The 22,658-nt window shown below is 57.9% G+C and overlaps 1 protein-coding gene across 2 annotated transcripts; it reads right to left on the bottom strand.

The window, feature by feature from the left end:
* Positions 1–2,674: 2,674 nt before the first annotated feature.
* Positions 2,675–16,811, bottom strand: SLC6A7 (solute carrier family 6 member 7). Of its 2 annotated transcripts, XM_074604089.1 has the most exons (15): positions 13,344–13,525; positions 12,924–13,164; positions 10,566–10,746; positions 10,350–10,481; positions 9,528–9,762; positions 8,880–9,018; positions 8,450–8,584; positions 7,644–7,747; positions 6,945–7,069; positions 6,320–6,432; positions 6,106–6,237; positions 5,650–5,749; positions 5,178–5,278; positions 4,823–4,990; positions 2,675–3,920 (listed from the first exon to the last, which is right to left on the bottom strand). In XM_074604089.1, the coding sequence occupies exons 2-15, from the start codon at positions 12,978–12,980 to the stop codon at positions 3,708–3,710; spliced, it is 1,935 nt and encodes a 644-aa protein (XP_074460190.1). In that variant the 5' UTR covers positions 12,981–13,164; positions 13,344–13,525; the 3' UTR covers positions 2,675–3,707. The 2 variants fall into 2 exon arrangements, with proteins under 2 accessions (XP_074460190.1, XP_074460191.1); XM_074604090.1 differs by lacking the exons at positions 12,924–13,164; positions 13,344–13,525 and adding an exon at positions 16,263–16,811.
* Positions 16,812–22,658: the final 5,847 nt, after the last annotated feature.

The raw sequence follows: 22,658 nt of genomic DNA, 5'->3' as shown, positions 1-22,658 counted from the left end.
AAATATATATACATACAGGAAATCTCTATGGAAATATTTATTTAAGATGGTTACAAAAAAATATATTATAATTCAGAGTATACCAAGCTTTGTCAAGTAACAAAAAAAATCAGGCCCCGGGGAGGGGTAGCTGCCTGTCCCCTCGTGTCTGTCAGTCCGTACGGTTGCAGCTGAAGCCTTTCTCTTATCTTTTTGTAAGTGCACTCGAACTGTCGAGCAGTGTGACCGTGTTGGATTCAGCAGGAGCTTGATGCGGGCTGGGGGTGGGTGGGGTGGGTGGGGAGGGATTGATTTTGTTTTCTTTTCCTTCGTTGTTTTTTTTTTTTTTTTCCTTTTCTTTTTTTTTTTTTTTTTTTTGGAACCTGTGGCTGTGAACAGAATGATCACTGCTCAAATCGGATGCTCTATTGGGGGAGGGCGGCGGGGGGGACCGGGCGCGGGGTGGGTGTGGGCGGGAGGGCGAGTGTCAGTTTTATTCTTGGTGTTCAAGTGCAATAAATAGCTACCAACTTCTGAGCATGGAAACGGATGATTCTCCGTCACTGCAGTGACTCAGACCGTCTGCCACCACCTTGTCCCTCCGTCACCGCGCTCCTGTCCTCGAAAGCATCGAGCCTGGGATCAAACCTTGGGATGCTGGTACCGTGGGCGCTGCCTGTCCCTGGCCACCAGCATCCCTGGGGCTTCGGGAGAGCTTGATGTCACCCCCCCCAGACCTGGCTCACCCCAACCCGGCCCTTTTCCCAGGGACAGGCCTCCCGGGGCGGGGGGGGGGGGCGGGCTGCAGGTATCTGGGAGACCCCCATGAGCTGCCCGGGGCTGGGTGGGAGGTGGGGACCGAGCTGTCACCCTTGTCCCCTTGGCAGCAAGAAGAGTTTTTGGGGAGCTGGTGCTGCAGGGTGCGGGGCACAGAAACCCCCCCCACCGAGCCCAAGGAGGGGTTTGCGGGGGGGGGGCGGGGGGGGTCCCGGGGGCAGCTGCCGGGCTTTGCCCATGGGGGTAGGCTGGTGCCCTTGTTGGGGGGCTGGGGACGGGATGCCACAGTCCCTGTCCCTGCCCCGCAGACCCCCCTCCCAGCCGCGGTCCCGCTGCTCGCCGGGGGTGTCCCCCCCCGCCCCGGCCCCGGCCCTGCCATGTGCCGCGGCCCCAGCAGGTGTCAGCACCAGACCGCTCCTGTCACCGCTGTCACCCCAGCCCGGGACGGGCAGGGCGAGGGGCAGAGACCGCCCCTGTCCCCCGGCCACCCACCGCCACCCGGCCGTGCCGCAGGGTCTTCCGCAAATCGTGGGAGAAAGCCCTGGGCTCTCCGGGAGAGCACCGGGACACGCTGGGAGGCCAAAGCATCACGAGTGGAGTTGGGGGGTCACCGTCTCCAGGGACGTGGGGAGGGTGGCATGGGACCGCTGGCCACATTGCGGTGCAGGGTACGGATGCACCGCCGGTGCGGGGAGCAGGACGTGCTGCCACCAGCGAGTCCCACGTGTCCCCCACGCACAGCCACACACGGCCCAGGGGACATGTCCTCCGGCTGTGCCACTGCCCCAGGACCTTTTGCCCTTGGTTTCCTCTCACCGCCATCAGCTTTGTTCCCCACCACATCTCTGGTGGTCTCTGCTCCGTCCTTCCCATCGCTCTGCAACGCCATCCTGATTGACAGCAGCTGCCAAGAGAGAGCCCAGAGGATCCCGGAATTACAGGGGGCATCTGGGGAATGTGTCGTGACCCCATGTGGGTAGCACCTTACTCAGCCCAAGGCACCTCCGTCTCCGTGCCGTGGGAGGGTGTCCTGGTTGCTGTGGCACATTGTGTCCGGCAGTGACACGGTGAAATGCCTGAGCCTGTCACCTGCTCCATCACACCATGCAGACCCCCTGTGTGTCCCCCCCCCCCAGGACCAACCCAGCACCCACAGCGATGGCTGGGCAACACCGTGACCTCCTGAGGCCTTCTGCTCAGTAAATAGTGTCAAGGTTAGAGCGAGGGATTCATTGGGGCAATAAATGTTTATGGCAGGCCCTCCCCGCTCCCCAGCCGCCACGGCTTGAACTTTCCATCAGCGACACTTTTATGGCCGGCCTCTAATGATTAACCCAGGGGCTAGCAGCCCAAGATGCTTTGCAGCCCTGTCATGCTGCCAGAGCCCCAGTTGCCCAGAGAAGCTGGGGCTGGGGGATCCCCATCACCCCCATGGGCTGCAGCCACGGTGGGGGAAGGCGAGGAGGAGGTGGAAAGCCGTTGGTGGTCCTGCAGGGAAAAGGAAAGGCAGAGCCAGCTGGGAAGGGAGCTCAGCATCCCCGGACATGGAGAGGTGGGTGGGCAGGGAGAGAAGGTGTCAGAGCTGGCTCTATGCTCTCAGAAGGGCAAAGGCAATAATTAAATCTCCCCAACCGTTAAGGAAAACCGCAGCCTTGTGCCAGCGTTTACCTTGGAAACTCAGCCCACGGCGCTGGACCCAGGGCTGCCATGGCCCATGGGGTTAATAACCCAGTGCACCAGGGCCACATGCATATTCCAGACATAAACCCTAATTTTCCTGGGTTTTTTGCTTTTACCTGACCAGGACAAGGATTTTCAGGACAAAGCCCAGGAGGACTGTGCCCTGCATTCATGGAAGCCCCTTTGGACTTGCCTTTCTTGCACACTGAGAACCCCCCAAATAACCCACGCAGAGGATGTGTCACACACCGCTTTTTAATGGCGAGCTGACAGCACACAGGGGAAGGCGCACATGACACCGGGGTGATGGGGACTGGCAGCGTTGGGTACAAACAGCCCGGTCCAGGAGCTCCCCAGCAACCCCCAGCAGTGTCGGCAGGAGATGGGGTCTCTGGGATACGGGCCCTGGACTGAGTTACCCCAAAAATCACACACAGGCACCAAAACCCAGCCCTTCGCATTTCCCTGGGAAAAGCAGCGCCCAGGGCTAGGGACAGTCCCGGGGGACAGACACGGGGTCCAGTTGGGACCTGAACGCATGGGGAACAGGTCACCCATTCCCTTCCCTTCCTTCAGCTCACCCCAGCCCTGCCAGGCACCGCGGGGAAGCGCTGCCCCGACCCACTGAGGTCCCTGGGGGATCTACAAGCTTGGAAAGGTCCAAAAAGCTTTTTCTTTTTTTTTTTTTTTTTTCCCCCTAATTGTTTTTAAGTGCTTTAATTGCTCGTTTACTAGATCAGATTTCTTTAGCAGGCCACTGATTCGCGCTGGTTTTGCTGGAGTACCTCCGTGTGAGCAGAGCGCACCGATACACAGCATCCTCAGGGCATGGAGGATATTACAGCCCTTTGCCACGTGTGTTTATGGGTTATCGGAGTTACTTACACATGAGCAGAGAACAGACCAGTGCAGGGGACCTCCTTCTCCTCCCCACCTCCTGTAGCCCGAGCATCCCTGCATCGAGCATCCCTGCGCAGGCAGGGCAGGGCTGGGACTGAGGGTGGCAGGGGGACAGCCCGGCCACTCGCACCAGACACTGTCACACAAACGCACGGACTCGTCACACAGCTTGCCACACTGAACAGAAACATCTTGGGGGCACCGGGCCGGGCAGCAGCTCCGTCCTGGTGGGGCCAGGGCGGTGGTGAGGAAGCCAGCAGGGTCAGCAGCTCCCCAAAGACATCCCCCCCAAGCCATCCTGAAGTGCCGCAGTGCAACCTGTGCAAACTGGGGGGATGACCCCCCCCCAGCCCACGGGGTGCCGGGTCCCCTCACATCATGGACTCCTCCTCTTCCTCCTCGATCTCCTGGTCCACCTCAATGGCCGTGTTCTCATAGCTGGTGATGCCCCCGTATTTCCGCATGTGGACCATCAGCGGCTTGGGGGACTGGCTGCCGGCCAGGCTCGCCACGTACATGCCAGTCCGGTTCTCCTCCAGCGACGGGCCCCAGTCCATGGCAGGCCGGCTGGCTTGCTGGACTCGCTGCGAGGGGACAGGTGGGGGGGAGCACGGGCACCAGCACCCTTCTCTGCTCCCCTCCCGACAGCTCACCCACCCCTCCCGGCGGGGCTGGAAGAGCCTCCCGTGAGGATGGGATGGAGCCAGAAGCCTGTCCTGAAGCTTTTTGGGATGGCAGCTCTGTGTAAGTGCTGCGGGCTGGGGAGGTTATTGTGGTCTGCAGGTACTGGTGGGGAGGGCTTGCAGGAGCTGGGCGCTGGTGTAGGGCTATGACCCTGCTGTGTGGGGTTAGAGCCACCCGGGCAAGGGTTAGCCTCAGCCAAGGGTGCTCCTGGCCATGCCACCGTGGCCGTGCTAAGACAGATCACAGCCAGCCAGGGCTCCAGCCGCTGAGCTGCTGCCTAGGGAGGGCAGCAAGCTCTGCTGCCTCTGCTTTTAACAGCCTGGGGCGAGCATCCAGGGCTGGGAAGGCTGTGAGCAGCCAGCAGCTCCATAACCTGCCCCTGGGGAAAGCCTTTCAGCAGAGGGATCCTGCCTGTGCTGCCTGCACGGCCCGATAGCTGCCTTCCTCGCTCTGTCATGGCTCCGGCAAAATGGGTGCAAAGTCCCACGTGTCCATGCCTGCCCCAAGCTAGGGTCAATGTACTTCCCCGCCGGGCAAGGCATAACAGGGATGTTCACAGGGCTGCCCCTTGGGAAGCAGCGTGACCCAGTGCCTGCCTGGCATCGCAGGAAGGGACGCTGCTGGAAATGCCCTGGGACGCGCTGTCTCTCACACCCCATGGGCAGCAAGGAGGGATGGGGACACACACCTCCAGGAGAGAGGGTGCAGAAATTTCCGGGATACGGGCTCGGCAGGGGATTGTGGTCATCCCTGCACATTTCTGGGGTTCTTCCCAGCAATGCAGGGCCCCAGCACCTCCTACCTCCCACAGCGTCCCTTCTTCTCGGAGCACAGCCACCACCATGCCCACGGGAATCATCAGGCAGGAGAGGACTCCCATGAGGATGCCCAAGACCTCGGCCCAGGCAGGGAAGCGGTAGCTGCCGTACTCGGAGGGCTGGTACTTGATGATATTGTACACCAGCAGAGCCTGCGGGATGGGAAGAAAGAGAGGTCAGCCCAGAGCCCGCTGAAGGTCTCATGCTCAAAAAAGGCCCAGAAACCTCTGGGTCCCTGGGGCACCAGACGTCAGCAGAGCAACTTCTTGCAAGGGGACGTCATCCAGGGATACTGGCACCACTGCAGCTCTCCATCCCACACCTCAAGTGAGCAGTTACCATCATTGTTGCCGGGGACAGGATCATCCAGCAGGCTCTGAAGTAGGGCCCTGGTTTGAAGCCCAGCATCATGTGGATATCTCGGCAGAACCTTTTCATGCCTGGAGGAGAGAGAGGGAGAGGGACTCAGAAGCCATGATCCCTCCCCAGAGCCAGGTGCCTGTACCAGGCAGCCCTGCACTGACCAAAAGTGGTGGTTTGCATCCTCTACAGCAAAGAAGTGTCTCCCCTCCCAGCTGGGAGATGCAGGAAGGTGGGCCCAGCTGGTCCTGTCTGAGGGACAAGGCTCAGCACCCCAAGTATCTCTGGAGAGGTGAAGCCAGTGATGGCCAAGAAGAAACAAGTGGTGGGAGCAGAGGTGTTTCACGTTCCATTGCAAGGCTGATGGCTCCCCCACCACTCCTTCTAAATCCCTCTCTTCATACAGACAGCCCACCCTTCCCCATGCCCCTGTGGGGACAGACACCCTTACCATAGACACGTGTCACCACGAGACAGGTAGTGATCACCACCACCATGAGACCAAAGCCAGCGCTGTAGTCATCCAGCAGGACCAGCCAGTACATCCCACCCTGTGGAGACAAAGCACAGTGGCCAGCATCCCTGCGACCAGCACCCCAATAAACCCCCTTATCTTCCCACTTTTGGGGACACTTCAGCCCTTTGCGGGCATTGGGGAAGAGAGTGGTCAGGCACCCTCAGGAGACATTGTTCTCCTTATGGGGTTGGTTGCAGGGACAGGAATAACATGGTGTCTCTCCTCTTGGACCTCACATCCCCAGGAAGCCCAGGCTCATCGACTGTCTCTCTTCCACCTTGTTAGCTGATGCAAATACGTGTGCCTCTGCAAACTTAGCCCCTGCTCTAAACCCTCCCTAAAATGAGGTCCTACCTAGTTCCCACGATGCACCCAGCCCCACACCCTTACCTCTGTTGTGAGGATGAGCCCCATCAGGAAGAGAGCAATGCAGATGACAGCTGAGAACGAAGCTTTCTTTGGCCGCAGATAGTAGGGAAATTCGTCTGTCACTGCCGTAACGATGGTCTCCATAAAAGCAAACTGCACACAAAGGAGAAGAGGGTCCCCTGAGTCCCCTGGGCCTCCTGGGCACCACGGCTGGCTTGGTGGGATCCGTCCTTACCTGGCTGTCCAGGCCCAAGGTTAACAGCATGAAGAAGAACAGGAAAGACCAGAATGGAGAAAGGGGGAGCATTGTCATGGCCTGGGGGTACACCACGAAAGCCAGGCCAGGACCTAGGGGAGGCAAAGGACAGCAGGGTGAGAAGGGGGGTGATAGCACTGGGCGTGGGGGAGGAGAGGGAGAGGGAGAGGGAGAGGGAGAGGGAGAGGGAGAGGGAGAGGGAGAGGGAGAGGGAGAGGGAGAGGGAGAGGGAGAGGGAGAGGGAGAGGGAGAGGGAGAGGGAGAGGGAGAGGGAGAGGGAGAGGGAGAGGGAGAGGGAGAGGAGCACCTCAGCAGGGATCTGCTGGGGCTCCTGCAAGTTGTGCAGGAGGGGTCCTGCAGCAGAGGGTGGAGAGGTGCAGAAGAACCAGCCTGGTCCTTGTTCAGGTCTTTATTAGGCATCATTTGATGCTGCTCAAGGTTTGCACAGCAGGAACCAGTCTCCCCTGTTCCCTCCCCCTGGCCAGCTGAGCATACAGCTCCAGCCCACATGCTGACACCCTTGGATGCCTTCCATCCTGGAAGGGATGCTCCTCAGTGCCCCCAGGCAGAGGGTGAAGGAGATAGGAGCTTCATTTGGCCTCACCTGCTTTTGCCACCTGGTTAACAGGGACCCCAAGCTCCTGGGACATGTAGCCCAAAACAGAGAAGATGGCAAACCCTGCCAGGATGCTGGTGATGGCATTGCCCAGGGTCACTATGAAGGTGTCCCTACAGAGGAGAAAGAAGATGCTCGGAACATGTCCACTCCTTCCCACCCCACACCAGTGCACGGTGGCATTGCCAGCCCTAGGTGCCACAGTAAGGTGACCCAGTATGATTCTCCTCCAGGACCTCTCTTGGTATGTGCTTTCCAGAGTCAAAAGGAGTGTATATCTAATGACATGGGTCATTTTGTGGGGTTCCTCCTCGGCTTGCTTTCCCCAGTGGAGGGAATCAGCTCAAATGTCCAACACCCGGACTCTCCTCTCTGCTGGTGACCTGCAACGGATGCTGGGGACAGGACAAACATGCATAACTAGCCTCAAATATCCTTAGCCTTCAGCACTTGCACCCCAAAACTTCTGAACCAGACACTGTGTCTTGATGCTTAGGAGACTTTTCCCTTCCTGTGTCCCTCGCGAGCCTGTGCAACCTGCCAGGTACCTGTAAGGTGCTCAGGCAAGGAACAGTGCTGGGTGACCACGTGCTGCACCACATGCTTCTGCTGGCTTTGAACCCACCAGCTGTGGTTTTCATGGCTCCCCCCAACCCATGATTTTAGGAGACAGCAGCTGGCTCCCACCTGTAGATATTCTGATGGAAGGTGTTGTACGAGGCGAAGGTGAGGAGGCCCCCAAAGCCTACCCCAAGGGAGTAGAAAATCTGCAGGGCTGCCTCGATCCACACCTGGGGGAAGGAAGCAGGTCTGAGGAGAGCAGAGGGTTGGAAACCTCCCCCTGAAGAAGAGGGAGTTGGAAATATGCTTCCCCAGAGCCTCCAGCACATCTTCTCCACCCCTCCAGTCACGGGGTCTTTGCCTTTCCTTGCTAACACTCGTAGTGGGCCAGCTGGCTAGTGGAAGGGAGCATTTTAGAGCCAGCCTAGCATGGCATTAAGTGCACTTGTAAAACTGGGTGGTCTCTGCTACAGACACTGTTGACCCAAGGAAACTCCCTGCTCTGCACGCTGAGATTGCTTGAAAAACCAGAACAGCCAAATCCACCACAGGCACCCATCGTCACCTCCCAGCCCATCACAGGGACTGGGTTAATCCTGCCCATGGTCCTGGCACCCAGGGGAGGTGGTGAGCATGCCATCCCCTGCACAGACAGCCAGAAATGCAGGCACAGGGCTGGGCCAGGTGGGAAGAGTGATACGGTCATGGTTTGGGCTCAGGACAAAGTATGGGACAACCGGGACAACTATAGACAAGGAGTGGAGCAAAGACAGATTGCTGAAAGGTCTGGGAGCAACCAAGAGAGAGGATTTTGTGTCAGGGCTTGTCCAGAAAAGGCACCCAGGTAAAGGAACCATCTCTGCTACATGCTGGAGGTGGCAGGAGAAGGTTCATTTTTGTGTCTTGAACAAACTGCACAAGATCCTGCTCACCTTGGAAGACAGCAAGTGATCAAACTGGGGCGTGAGGTAAAACTGGATTCCCTTCCAGGCCCCCTCCAGGGTCACGCCACGAATGAGCAGCATCACCAGGATGAGGTACGGGAAGGTGGCGGTGAAGTACACGACCTGCAGGAGAGCAGAGCCAGCTGGGAGAGCCGGGAGCAAGAGCACAGCACGAGTGCTCCCCCCCAGCCCTGTCCCCATGGTGGAACACTGCATCCTCCGGCATCCCCCGGCAGTGCTGGGGTCCTTGGGATGTAGCAGGGACAGTGGTGTCAGCCCTGCTGGCGTCTGGCTGTGCAAGCCATCCCCGAAGTGGGTGGTGTCCAAATGACGTTGTTTATGGGTCTCCCTTTCCCAGGTGTGCAGGCACTGGTGGGCATCACTGTAGGTTCCTCCAAAGAGACTGTCCAGCCCTTACCTTGCCAGAGGATTTGACTCCCTTTAGGATGCACAGGTAGACGATAGTCCAAGAAAGGAGCAGGCACAGACACAGGTTCCAGCGGATCCTCCCGGGATTCCCAATCCCAGAGCTCCCTTGGATGTGCAGGACGTACCGGCTAGGGAGAAAGGAGAACCAGCAGTGAGGGGCCACGGGCACCCCTTGCCTTCTTCCAAAGGCCCTCTCTCGACCTAGCAATGCCTCTGCTGCAAAAAATAACCTTGTCGAAAATCCCAGCAATGAGAGAGCAACAAGGCACTGGCAGGGGAGTGGTTGGTGTGATTTCTCCACCATGCATGAAAGAGCCCAGAGGGGATGCCTGGCAGCTTGGGAACAAATTCCCAGCGGTCCAGCCATGGGATGCATTTCAGTCTAACATTTCTCCAAGCCAGCAAAGCAGCGCTAGATCGTGGACACCTCCCACATCCCGGGGACATGATCCCAATGGCTAAAGTGAGATATCCCCCACAGCTGACCCCAAGAGCCCATCACTGCACCCACAATGCCCACCATGGGTGTCCACCATGACACGAGCTGTGCAGACCTTCAACCCTCATCCCATCCCCATGCTCTCCCTGGTTGGATCCCAACCATGTCCTCATGGCCAGGTCAGGCTGACCTCTTTACCTCCAGTACTCCTCGCTGGGGCTGACGGTGTTGGTGATGTTGACGGGGAAGGTGGCATTCCCCGCCTTGATGACGTGGTGGTCCAGGCACAGGTCGGTGTTCCACCAGTTGCCGCAGCGCTGCCAGGGCAAGTCGCTTGTGAGGGATGCAAAGAGGTAGAAGAGAACGTAAGCAATGATCATATTGTAGTAAATGGCCACCAGGGAGACGATGAGGATCGTGCCCATGCCAACGCCTGGAGGAAGGAGAGGGTAAAGAAGGAGTGAGCCACCTCTCCGAAGCGGAGCATATCCAAAACCAGGGTCAGACACTGGATCTCAGCAGCCAAATGTTTAACCAGTCAGAGGTTGGCCTGGTGGTGGGGGGAGCCTCTTATTGCCATTATTCCCTCTGGACATGCCTTCTCTGAATTGATGATCTATTGCATCATACAGATAATTTTATCCCAACTTAATGTTGAGAGTAAAAGTATTTGATTTGACCTTTTTTTTTTTTGAATGCTTTATTCTTACCTTTGTCTTTAACAGTCATTGCTTAGCTTTGATGCTGTATTTTGTACACTAGCTGGCTTAATAATTTTCATACAATTTCTAGAACTGGTCATGACACCCAGAGCCTCTAAAGATTGATAGATCTCATACATATCTTGCAGCTACTATACCAGCTAACCCAGAAGTCCAGTCTGTTCCACCTTCCCCCAGGATTTAACCTTTGATTCTATAACAAGAGCCGTGAGGACCACAGGACCACACTGCTGGTCCATGTCCTCATCAAGCAGCTCTTCCAGACGCCCTGCAGAGGCTCTGGACTTCACTCACGCACCTTTAAAGAGAGGGCTTATCTTCCAGACAGCGAGCGGCCCCAGGCTGGAGAACTGGCCAAGTGACAGCTCCATGAAGAAGATGGGGATCCCGCAGATGGCCAGCATGATGAAGTAAGGAACCAGGAACGCTCCTGCAAGAAGCAAGAAAAACACCCTAAAAGTAACATCTCTCCAGAGACACATCCCACCAGCCCAGCTCAGCGACGCTCGAGTACCTCCTCCATTTGTGTAAGCCCTGTAGGGGAACCTCCAGACATTTCCAAGGCCCACGCAGTATCCGATGCAGGAGAGGAGGAAATCCAGCCGCCCCGTCCAGTTCCCTCTGTCTTCTGGGCACTCAGAGCCCAGGTCCCCGTCCTGGCTGCTGGGACTCACCAGGAGCTCTGGCGTCACCGGCTGAAGGAGAGAGCAGGGGATGGGAGGGGGCAGACAGATGGGGGCCGAGGGAAGGAATAAAAATGGGTGGGGGAAGCGCAGGAGAGAGGGAAGGAGCATTGAGATCTCAGGTGTGAATTTGTGACCCCCAAAACATTTGTCCCCTGGGGACACCCTGTCCCAGCAGCTCTGTCACCACCCCAGCCGATGGCGTCCTGCTCTGCTGCAGCTCAAGGGAATGGGATAAATGAAATCCCACGCGGCCAGAACTCCCCTGGCAAAGGCAGGATGGTCCCAGTTCACCCTTGGAGGCCAAGACCCATCTTGCAACCCTAGTTTCCCAATAATTCCTTGCAAGGGGCCACGATAAACTTTCCTGATCTCCTGCAGAGCATGGGCATGAAGACAGCAGGGGAAGAGTCACCACCAGCATTCCAGGGAGCACAACACCCCAGCCCCATGTGCCCCTGCCATGCCGGGCACTCGCCTGCCATTACACACTCCGTGCATTTTTCACCCTTTTTCAACTGCCAAAAGCCTACACTGTGGGGATTTAGCGACTTGCTCCCAGTTTTCCCTGCTGAGAGAGCTTCTTCCAGCTTCCCTCATCTGCCCTGGATCAGAGGCAGAGGCAGCTCTTCAGCGGGCAGGGGATTAACCCATTCCCTTCCTCCCGCAAGAGGGAGATGCGAGTCCGGCGGTACATTTAGGCAGGGCGGAGGGCTCCTCGGTGCTTGTGTGTGCGTTTACATCAGGTCTGCAGTGAGATGTTTGGTCTACCCGAATTTCCCCAACCTCCTGGCCTCGGGAGACTGGGGAAAACATCCCATCCCACCTGCAGTCACCAAAGCTGAAAGCCTCAGCCAGCAGATCCCATCGCAGATATCCCCTCGGCAAGGCTGGGCAGCGAAAAGGGGTGGGATGAGGATCCTGCCCCGGGATATATCAGGTTCGGCTGGTTTTGAGGCACAGAGACAGAAGGATGCTGGGGTCCCTGCTGACAAGGCACCAGGACCAGGGCAGGAGGAGCTCATTTGGGAACCTTCCTTTCTTCCTGGGCTCTCAAAAGATAAAAGCAGCCAACTCTGTGTCCCTGGGTTCCTGCACTTACAGGGAACAAGCCCATGGGATGTGGCTGAGGGAAAGGGGCCTGGATTTGGAGGGGTCAGGCAGAACGAGGTGTGGATCCCCTTGCATCCATAAGCAGCAGACCTCTGTCCCCTGGGAGATCAGAGCTCCCTGCTGCAGCCACCTGGGAAGGTGGCAGCCACCTCCTCTTCTCCTCCTCCTCTCCAGCCGGACCACAGGATGCTCCTGCTGCCGGTTCCCATGGAGACACGGAGCTGCGTTACTGATGGCGAAGGCTGCATGCTCCCACCCTTCGCAGGGTGCGCCCCACTTCTCCAGCCACCGGCACCCCGGGGCTGCCAGCACGCTCTCGCCAAAGGCTCCCAGCACGGTGACAAACCCGTCCCCAGCCGGCGTGCAAACGCCTCGAGGGACAGGACAAGCCGGGGCAAATTCTTCCCAAAGGCAACCTGAAATGCACTAAACGCCACCATTAAAAGCCCATCCCCACTGGACGTCATCATCACAAAGCCAAGAAGAAAAACCTTCAGAAACACAGGCTGAAAAGCCAAAATGCGACCCAAATATAATACTGTTGCTATAAAACCGTTGCTACCTGGCAGCCCTCCTGCTGCAATTGAACACAGCTCTCCGGCTTAGCAGCTTCTCCAAACCGTGGCCGTGCCTGCTAATTAGCCCAGCTCACACAGCGGGCATGACCCGCACCAACCTGTGTTTGCAGGCGATGGCCAGGCTGCTCTGCAACATCCCTCCCAAAAGTTTCAGCTGCTAAAAACCTGTATTCACAAAGGTCCCTGCCGGGTGGGGACAGGACCTATGGGGGGCCGTCACAGTTTGGCCTTCCCAAAAAAATAACACTTCCCAGTCCATCACAGTGTCTGGGGATCTCTCGCTTTCCAGGCTTGCATCACAGGAAAACAGCAAGGAGGGACGCTGGGAGATCATTAAATCCTCTCGCCTGATTCCTGCACCTCTGCCTGAATCCTAAACAGCTGCAAGAGGGCATCCCTGGAGCTGATGACCTCATGAAATGCAGGTGTCCATCCATCAGGTGTAGCATGGAAATCAACACAGAAGCAACAAAAACAAAAGAAAGGAACCAACCAGACCTTTTCCAAACTGTACACGGCGTGGTCGCCATCCCGGTCACCCTCTTCAAAGTCCATGGGATGTAGTTTGTCACCTGTGTCTCAGTGATGACTTATTAACATCTTTAGCTGGAGCTCTGCAGTTTAAATTTGGGGTCCCAGGGCAGAAAGCAGAGAGTGCTCAGGAGTCAGATAGACCCCAAGGACGGTGACATTGCAGTCCCCATCGGGCAGGCTGGGGAGGAACCGGCCGGGGATGCTGCTGGAAAACACACACGGAGGCTGCTCCATGACTATAATACCCCAAAAAGCCCCAAATCATAGCCTTTCCAGAAAAATCACAGAAAGCCTGGCCTATTTGCCTGGCTTAAAATGAATCACAAAATGCAGTATTTAAGGATTCCAGCCCAGCTTTGTCCCAAATAGCAGAGAAATGCACACCTCTCTCCTTCAGGCTGCTGGAAATCCCACGCGCTGGCTCAATTCCGGCCCTTTTTATAGGATTAATGCTCCCTTTCAGCCTTTGTCATGACAGGAATTTTCTTTTTCGGCAGCAGCCGAAGTGCTCCAGTGCTACGATATTGCTCTAGTGCTTTCCACCGTCAACTGCCATCTTTCAAACTGGGCTCCCGTCTCGCGGTTATAAACAGACGGGGACTAAGAGCTCCCTTGGCAACCGCGTCCTCTCTGAACACGGCATCACTGCCCATTATTCACCAGAAGATGCTCCCAAAGAAGTCAGCAAAGCAAAGGTCACCGAGAAGAAAAAAGCACTTTAGTCTCTGCCAAGATAAGAGCTGGCTTCCACAAGGAAATTGCCCTGTGCTAATTATTTTCTGTAAACCTATTTACTTAAACCAGCGCAAAACTCGGCTGTATCCATGAAAAAACCCAGCCAGATTAAAGTTACTCTTCCATCCTATTTTGTCTCCAGTCAAACTGGCGTTGTGGGGTTATTTTGTCGGTGTTTTGTTCGTGGGCCACAGCCTTCGGTCGGGAGAAATGTCACCCGACGCCAGATTTCTCCCCTGCGGATCCCAGCCGCGTGCGAGCACAGCGCGTCTGTAACATGTGAGTCACTACTTCAGATTAGTTCGAATTGCTCGTTAATCTCTTCGAGAAAAAAAAAACAAAACACAAACCAACCTACAAATTAATTGAAATGGAATATCTCTTAGAAAGTGAAGCAAATAAAGCGTCTCCATGGTGTGGAAGCGCCCCTTGAAGGGCTGCGCTAACCCCGGTTTCCCCCAGCACATGCCAGAAGAGGGAGCAAACGATGCTGGAGCTGGTTTGGGGGCTGGAGGTTGCTGAGGCTGAAGCAAACTCATTACAGCGATGTCCAGAGCACGGGGAGCACGCACAGCTGCAAACGTTTATGGCTTTTCATCCCCAAACCCTTGGAAAGGAAGGTTTGAGGCGGTTTGTGGCAGGCAGAGGAGGGCAGAGGCTCAGGCAGGAGGATGCGGGTTGGCAGCGTGCCTGGGTATGGGGAAGGGCAGCCCAAACCCTGGCTCCCACCACTGTCCTCCCTGGGCTTTAAGCCTGTTTCTACCAAATAACCCCCCAAAGCAAATAAGCAAACGAATAAAAAACATCCACTCAGCTCTTCTGGAAATACTATAATATGCAAAAGCCATCCTGAAATCCTTAGAGCCTGAGAAAGATCTTCTCTATTACAGAGGAATTTCCATATGTCTAAAACATGTCTGGTGCCAAGGCTTAAAAATCCCGGCTCACTGATGGGAAGCGGATCAAAGGGAGAGGGAGAGGAGGCTGTTGAGGTCCCAGGGCAGGCGCTGCAGCTGGGGCTGTGCAAATGCCATCGGCCACCAATGGCTCTGGGTAAGCCCGATGCCAGCATCGGACACGGTGGTCCCAAGGTGCTGGGTGGCTGCAAGCACCAGGTTCTCCATCTGGAGCTCAGCAAGAGTATTTTTGGGTAATCAAGGCCAGCAGGGCCCTGAGCATCACCGGCAATGGGGAAAATAACTCGGAGACATCTGCTTTTTATTCCAGATGATCGCTGTGGGACTAAATGAATTCCTGAATAAATGTTAAACAGGATCACCAGCAGCAGAGCAATTCTTTCAAGCGTCTCAGAAAGCCTTTGGAAGGGACAAAGACAACTTCTAATGGATCTTGCAGTCACAAAGTCATCTGAAAAAGCAATTTGTAGGAAAAAGGAGGAGAGTCAAGAGCCGGGTGATGCCTCCAAACAAACAGCGGAGAAAGGCAGCCCTGAGGTTGCCAGGCCCATCAGACAGCTGCTGGCTTTCACCAGGCCACTGCTGGCTTTTTTAAATCATGTCCCAGTGTAGGAATTTTCCGGCAGGGATGAAACTCTCCTGGGTTATCATTCATCTGAAGGCTGGCACAGGTTGGGGTCGCCCTGCCCTGTGGTTAGCGGCATGGCTTGGCAGAGAGCAGAGCCCCAGGGGCTCACAGCACTGGGTGGCTGCCTGGCATGCTCTGGGAAGGGGTGACCCACCAGCAGCAGCAGAATGTCCCCATGAGGGAGCTGTGGCCGCCAGCCTCTGCCACCCTGCACCACCGTGTCCCCATGCGGGATGGGCATGAGAAGGGGCTTGGTCCCCAGCATGGGGGGAGGCAGGGACCAGAGAGCCTGGTAAGGGCAAAGTGGCTGTGGAGGGGAACCTAGGATCGAAAAACCTGAAAGCCAGGATTATAAAAGGTTTCCAGCAGGATATAAAAAGGGTTTCTAGCTCTGCCAGCTGCCAAAGGGGGCCAGGGGGCTTCAGGGTCCAGCACCACCCTGACGCCTTTAATTCCTGTGGAGGAGGAGGCAATCCCAGCTGCAGGTGGAGAAGCAGCTGCCCGGTTCCCTGTGCCCATCCCGGTGAGGGGGGGGAATCCCTCAGCACCCCCCGGGACCGGGCAGTCCCCGGGGTGGCGGCAGCAGCGTCCCCGGGGAGCCCCGCCGCGGGGAGCCGGCTCTGCCCCCGGTGCCCACCCCCGGCCGCCCGCCCAGACACAACACGAACCCTCGCCCGCAGCCCCCGCTCGCAGGGGAGGGATGGGAGAGAGCCCCCACCAGCCGGAGCGGGCAGCAGGCAGCTCTGCCGGCAGCGCAGGGCCTCTCTGGCCCGCTAATTGCAGCGAGGCAGGAGCAGCCGTTACGAAATGTACCCCCCCACACACCCCCATCCCTCTCCCCACCATCCCGCTTCATCCTCACGCACGCACACTATCCCCGTTTGCAATCCCTGCCGGGGAAAAGTCTGTCGGCGGCACACGGAGGGTCCCCGGGCTGGGAATCACGGGGTGATGAGGATGCTGTGCCCCCCGCTCCCCGGCTCCCAGCCCTGGGGGGCACCCCCGCTTCATCCCGGCTCTCACCTCCCGGAGATGCTGCTGCCGAATCTTCTTCATCCCAGAATCCTGTTGCTATGCGCTCCCCGTTCCGACACTTTTTCCTCTCGCTTTCTCCGGCGGTAGGGAGGGAGAAGGGGGAGCGGGCGCAGCGATGACAGCCGAGGAGGGGTGCCACTTTCCTGCCGGCCGGGCTGGCGGGGCCGGGGGAGGCGGCGGGGGGGGGGGACAGGGGGAGCAGGGCTGGAGGAAAGGTTTGCCTGGAGTTGAGGATGGCTGCGTGCTGAGCAGGGAAGGAGGAGGGGACGGCTCTCGGCAGGCTGGAGAAGGGCTGTCTGTCAAACGCACCCCTGCCAGGGGGGTGTCCGGGACCTCAGCCCCCAGGAGGAATGGCTGCTGCCTTACTCATGCCATGAATGCGTCAGGTCTCCCTAGGGACGGACCTGACTTTGCAGGCATCCTGCCACTGGCCACCCCGCGGCTCCCACGTGCCCCAGGCAGTGGTGGCACCAGTGCGAGTGCAGATCCCAGATGCTCCCAACACCTTTCTGTCCGGCTCTGAGCTGATTTTCCTATGGCAGGACACGGCTGCAGCCTGAGCAGGTCAGAAGTGGCTTCTCCCTGTGTTGCCCCAGCCCGGTCCCCAGCCCAGGGAAGGGGATGCTCAACAGCCATCAGTCCCTTGGGGTAGGACCAGTACATCCCACCATCCTGGGGGCAAGAGTGATCCTGAGTCCATCATATCATCATCCCAGTGCTGGCGCACATGTCACATCTCCAGGGTTCAGATGTCCCTGTTAAGTCATCAGTGGGATTCTACAGCCTCTAAACCCAGGGAGATGTGGGATTTTCCCCATTATGCTCAGTCAAATCCCCATTGAGATGGCAGAGAGCTCATCTGTGGCTGCTTCTCCCACTTCCATGGTGGGAAATGTCCCCTGTGGGGCTGCAAGAGGGGACAACCCCACGTGCCCCAGGGCCAGTGTGGTACCAGGAGAGCTGCTGTCTGCCTCTGGACCCACAGTATCGCCTCTTTCCCTCAATAATATCCTTTTGTCCTTCACTTTCTCCTTGGACTGTGCCCAGTCCATCAGGGTGTGTGTGTCACTTTCTCTTGCAAATGCCCCGTGGTGCTCCAACCTGCCCCAGACTGGTCCCCAGCTGCTTTGCTCGGGTTTAAGGCTGAGCAGGCAGCACTGGGGACATGGAGGACAATGACAGGGCTGGTACCAAGAGGACCCAGCCTGCCCAACATAAGAGCAAATCTCCCTGATATCGTCGTGCTCCTATAGCCCTCCAAGCACTTCTGAAAATTTTCCCGGAAAGGAAATGGATCCCGAGCATAAAGACACGTTTCTGCAGAATCCAACGTGATGAAGTGGCTCAGCGTTTGCACAGTGCTAACATTTACCCGGATTTCCCAGCAGGAAAGGAGGAAGGAGCAAACTATATAACCCAACAAACATCTTTTTTTCGCACACTCACAGCTTCCTCAAAAAAAAAGAAAAAGTCTTCGGGAATTCACCCATCCAGGTTTTACCTGCCTTCAACTTCTCCCTCTGCCGGGATGCTGGTGGGGAATGCTGCTGAGCCTAGAGCTGGCCAGGCTGGTAGCCAGGGGCCATGTTGGGCACTGTCCCAGCCTCACCCTTCCTGTTCGGGGCAGGGATGCTTTGTTTGCCTTTCGTGCCTGCATGACCTGAATCACCCCTTTGGGTTTTTCACTTGGGATCCACCTAAAGAGAAGCGTCTCGTGGCCACCGTTGTGGCACAGGAGGGGAGAGGCTGGTGCCACCTTGTTACAGCTGCCCCAGCCCCGTCTTGCCAGCATGGACTGAGCCCTGCACAAACAGAATCACAGAATGGTTTGGGTTGGAAGGGACCTTAAAGATCACCCAGTCCCACCCCCCTGCCCTGGGCAGGGACACCTCCCGCCAGCCCAGGCTGCTCAAAGCCTCATCCAGCCTGGCCTTGAACACCTCCAGGGATGGGGCAGCCACAGCTTCCCTGGGCAACCTGTTCCAGCGCCTCACCACCCTCACAGTAAAGAATTTCTTCCTGATATCCAATCTAAATCTACCCTCTTCCAGTTTGAGGCCGTTACCCTGTGTCCTATCATTACACTCCCTGATAAAGAGTCCCTCCCCATCCTTCCTGTAGCCCCCTTTACGGACTGAAAGGGGCTCTAAGGTCTCCCCGGAGCCTTCTCTTCTCCAGGCTGAACGACCCCAACTCTCTCAGCCTGTCCTCATAGCAGAGGGGCTCCAGCCCTCGGATCATCTTTGTGGCCCTCTGCTGGACCCGTTCCACCAGGTCCATGTCCTTCCCTGGGTGGACTTTCAGCCTGTCCTCATAGCACAGGTGCTCCAGCCCTCGGATCATCTTTGTGGCCCTCTGCTGGACCCGTTCCACCAGGTCCATGTCCTTCCCTGGGTGGACTTCAAGCCCCTGACTTCTTGTCTCTGGGGCAGTGTTTACCAGCAGAGACATCCAGGGCTGATACAACCCTGAAGTGTTGACGTTAATACCACCGCCGATGGGGTGCTCTGCGTCTGGAGATCCCTTTCTGGCTTGGCTGGTGCTGCTCCGGTAGCACCATCAGCTCTCCATCTCCTGGGACCACCCAGGAGTGGACACTCTACCCCAGGCATTTGGGGTGCTCCAGCATCTCATTGCAGAGCTGGCTCGAGTCTGGCATCGCCCTGGAGCTGGCAAGAGATGCACCTGGTGGAACAGCACCCACCAGAGGCAGTAGGAGCTGGAGGGGTGTTCCCATGAGGAGCAGCGCAGTCCAGGGACCCCAGAAAACCCAGGAGAGCTCAGGTGGAGGACAGCGGTGTTGCACAGCTGTCCCCGAGTCCTGATGCCCAAGGGCCCAGCACTAGGGTGCACACATGGGGCTTGCAACCATTTTCTAGCAAGTTTTGCCTTCTCCCACCCCACCCCTGAGCCCCCCCTGGGACATCAAGTAAACCTTTCCCTTCCCGTGGGCTGAAGCACGGGCTCAGCGGGGTGGTAGGGCTGCAGGAAAGCAAACATGTGGCTCTCCATCCCGATGCAGCGCCCGACAGGCATTTGCCACCAGTGGGAAAAGAGAAGGCAGCACTCAGGCTGGGGAAACACCCTGGCCCCCCCTGCTCGGGCACCCACCCGCATCCCGGCGTCAGCCGCCCGGGAAGAGGCGAGAAGGTGGCTGACAGCAAGATGGGACCGTGCCCAGATCCACTCCGCAAGACACGAGGAAGGCGACAACGGCAGCGGCGCTCCAGTTAGTCACCGCCGGGAAGCGTGCCATGCCGGAGGCTGCTGTCAGGCTGGCGGTGTTTTTGGCCACCTGGTGTGCGTGGCCTTATTTTGATGATGGTTTCAAGATTTCTCCGAGGAGGGGTGCAGCCAGGCAGCAGGAGCCGGTGGGAAGCACGGAGGAAGGAACAGGAAGAAACTGTGGGGGCTTGTTGGGGTCAGGGTCCTCCGACCGTGGGTCCAGGCTGTCCCCATAAGGACCAGGCTCCATGTGGGGCTGTGGGACTCAAGAGGCAGCTGCTGCAGGTGCTAGAACTGGGTGCCTGTCACCTGCTGGGGGTGCAACCGTCAATGTGACACGTGTCCAGGAGGTTTGTACCAAAGGTCCCAAACCTGGTGGTGACATGGGGTCCACCAGCCCCTTTCCTGGCACGGGGAGGACCCCGCAGGGCTCACCCATCCCTGCCCAAACGACGGCTGGAGGGAGGCAGGGGAGGACACGGGAGCGGGGACGCAGCAGATGCATTTCGTCACCCGACCAAGGGGTGTGTGTGTGTGTTGGGGGAAGGGGTGGCTGGGCGTGTGGGCACATTTATTGCCTCTTCCCGCCAGCGCCGGCTCCCTGTGCACACACGGGCGGCAGGGACCCAAGGGCACAGCCCACGGCTCGCTGGACTTTTACCCTGCTGTGCAAACAGGCAGGCGCCAGATTAGGGTATCAGTTGGAATTTCATCCTGTCAACGGCACCCGCAGCCTCTCTGGGTGGGCGGCGGAGCATCTTCCCTCCAGCCCGGCCCTGTGCACACCCATGGACACTCCAATGCAGCAAGGGAGTTTGGGAGATGCACGTTTCATCCCCCTCCAGGACTCTGTTCCCCTTTGAGCTTCCCCCTTGAGCAAGACCTTGCAGGTGACGGTGATGCCCGGGGCTGGGCTGCCACCACCCCATCCCCTGCCAGGGCAGGATCCCACCAGCCAGTCCACACCTGGCGATGACAAAATTGGATGTCAAAGGCAGGATAAAGCCCAGCAAGGGAGGAGGATGCATGTGGAAGAGCCAGCCCTTGGCTATGGGCACCGCACTGGAGCCTCCACACAGAAGTGGACCCCAGTTTCCCCAGTCCAGCCCAGCTCTTTGGGCAGGTGGTCTGTCCAGTCCCATCCCTTTTCCCATACGGCACTAGCTCCATTCCCCTTGTCTCCCACAGCCTGCTTTAGCTCCTGATGCCCCGTGTGCCCTTGCAGGGGTGCAGGGAGGCGGTGGTCCCACGCCGCGGGCAGCCCAGGCACTGTACGGGTGACCGTGGGGTCACCAGGGCGCAGCAGTAGGTGCAGCCGCTGTTGCAATGTCAGGAAAAAACCTTTTGCACTGTCACTCTCTCTGCAGTGCCACCTCACACTGCCCCTGCTCCTCCGTCTCCTCCACCCATGAGGACTTTATCCTGCATTAGGTGTCCCTCCATAGCTACCTGCCCTGCCCGGGCACCTTGGCACACACATTCCTGCCTCATTCCAGGCGACACTTGACACACGTGGGGGCTTGAGGAGCCGTTTTGAGCTGGGATTCGAGGGCAGCCCCTTGCACGGTGCCCTGCAGGACTGGGGGGACGGGGCTGGGATGGAGAGAGGAGAGCGTCGGGCACCAATGCCAGCTGTCCCAGGCACTATCTCACATCCTCGTTCTCTGTTTGCTCTTCTTGGACAAGGAGGATATTCAGCCCGTCAACAGCCATAAAACAAGATTAGAGGCCAGGAGGCGCCAATGGGAGGTGGCCACGTCCGTGGGCAGCTGGCCTTGTTCTTTGGCCTCCGCCAGCCCAAGCCCAGCCTCACCCTTTTCCCGGCGGCCCCGGGGCTGTGCGTTTGCAGCCATCGGGTCGCCCGGCACGGCCAGCCCTCTCCGTGGCAAAGGCTGTGTCACCCCCAGCAATGTCCCTGCGGGATGGGCACGCCGCGTGCCACAGGGACAAGGCTGCTGCGTCGAGACATCCATCTGCACCGGTTTTGGTGGGACTGGGCAGGAGCCCTCGTTCCCGACCCCGGACACACTCAGGAGCATCAGCACTGGTGCGACCCCGGAGCCGGCATCCCTCCCCTGCCACAGCACCCGCAGGCCGGGAGGAGACAGCAACAAACCTGTGGCGCGCGGGATTCCTGCTCGCTTTTATTTTCACCGATGCCTAAAAAATAAAAAGGAAAACCAGTTCTGCCTTATATACACAAAAACTGAGCCAAAGTCCCGAGCCAATGCAAACATTCTTCTTCACCACCGAGCGCAGCTGGCGGCGGTGGCCAAGGGAGGTGTCAGTGGTCCCTGCAGGAGGGAAACCCAAATCCTAGGAGAGCTGGAGCGGGGTGATGGGCGCAGTGGGGTGGCACAAACTTGTAAAAGCCACAGTGTGCCTGGGCACCTTGTTTTCTGGGCCATGAGGGGCTGGGAGCGGACAGGGAGGCCGAGGAATGCGATGCATTGCGATGTCGGGTGCGATGTGAGGGCTCGACCGGGTGCTCTGCAGGCAGTGGGGGACACGTCTGCTGCTCCACCTTTCTGGAACTCAGAGAAATGGAGCTGGGAAAGGCCATGCGAGCTGCCACCTGAGGCCTGTGCACCTTCATTCCTGTCTTGGTCTTGGGAAGCCGCAGCCCAGGAGCACCCGGTGCAGCCCCGAGCAGGAGCCGCGGACCCTCCGGCGTCCCAGCTGTGCCCCGCTGGCCTTTGGGGCATCGGAAACCCGGACTAATAAAGTAGTCAGGATTCAGCAGGTCAAAGGGATGGTTCAGCCGCAGTTCACCAGCAGGAAAAGAGGGGTACCAGTTACTGGCCTAGGGCACACAGCGGGCGAGAGGTGGTGCAGTGCATGGAGGAGGGCAGAGACGGAGAGCAAAACCTGAAGTCCTTTGGGATTTGAAGAAAATAGGAAAAACCCACTCCTCTGTCTTTCTGGAAACCAATTCTCCATCACCTAAAACCTGGGAATGTTCCAGCCCCTCCTCTGCCTGACACAGCCCTTGTCCCCCCTGGCAGGAGCTCCTGGTGCCTGCAGTGTCTGCACTCCCTTGGAGCAGCACCACAAAGCTCTCCCCGTATCGGCCCTTCTGGACGGCCTGTGGCTGGTTCTTGCACCCCGTCCCAATGACAAACCATCTTGTTCTCCTCCCCTTCCCCACTGGAAGGTGGT

The sequence above is a fragment of the Larus michahellis genome, chromosome 11, assembly GCF_964199755.1.
Source record: "Larus michahellis chromosome 11, bLarMic1.1, whole genome shotgun sequence".
NCBI lineage: Eukaryota > Metazoa > Chordata > Aves > Charadriiformes > Laridae > Larus > Larus michahellis.
This window is presented reverse-complemented; position numbering and strand designations above follow the sequence as displayed.

Coding starts and splice junctions, on each gene's coding strand:
- SLC6A7 (XM_074604089.1), bottom strand. CDS start 12,980: ATGGACTTTGAAGAGGGTGACCGGGATGGCGACCACGCCGTGTACAGT. Junction 9,019..9,527: donor CCCAGCGAGGAGTACTGGAG/GTAAAGAGGTCA, acceptor CTTTCTCCCTAG/CCGGTACGTCCTGCACATCC. Junction 6,433..6,944: donor TAACCAGGTGGCAAAAGCAG/GTGAGGCCAAAT, acceptor TGCCTCCCCTAG/GTCCTGGCCTGGCTTTCGTG.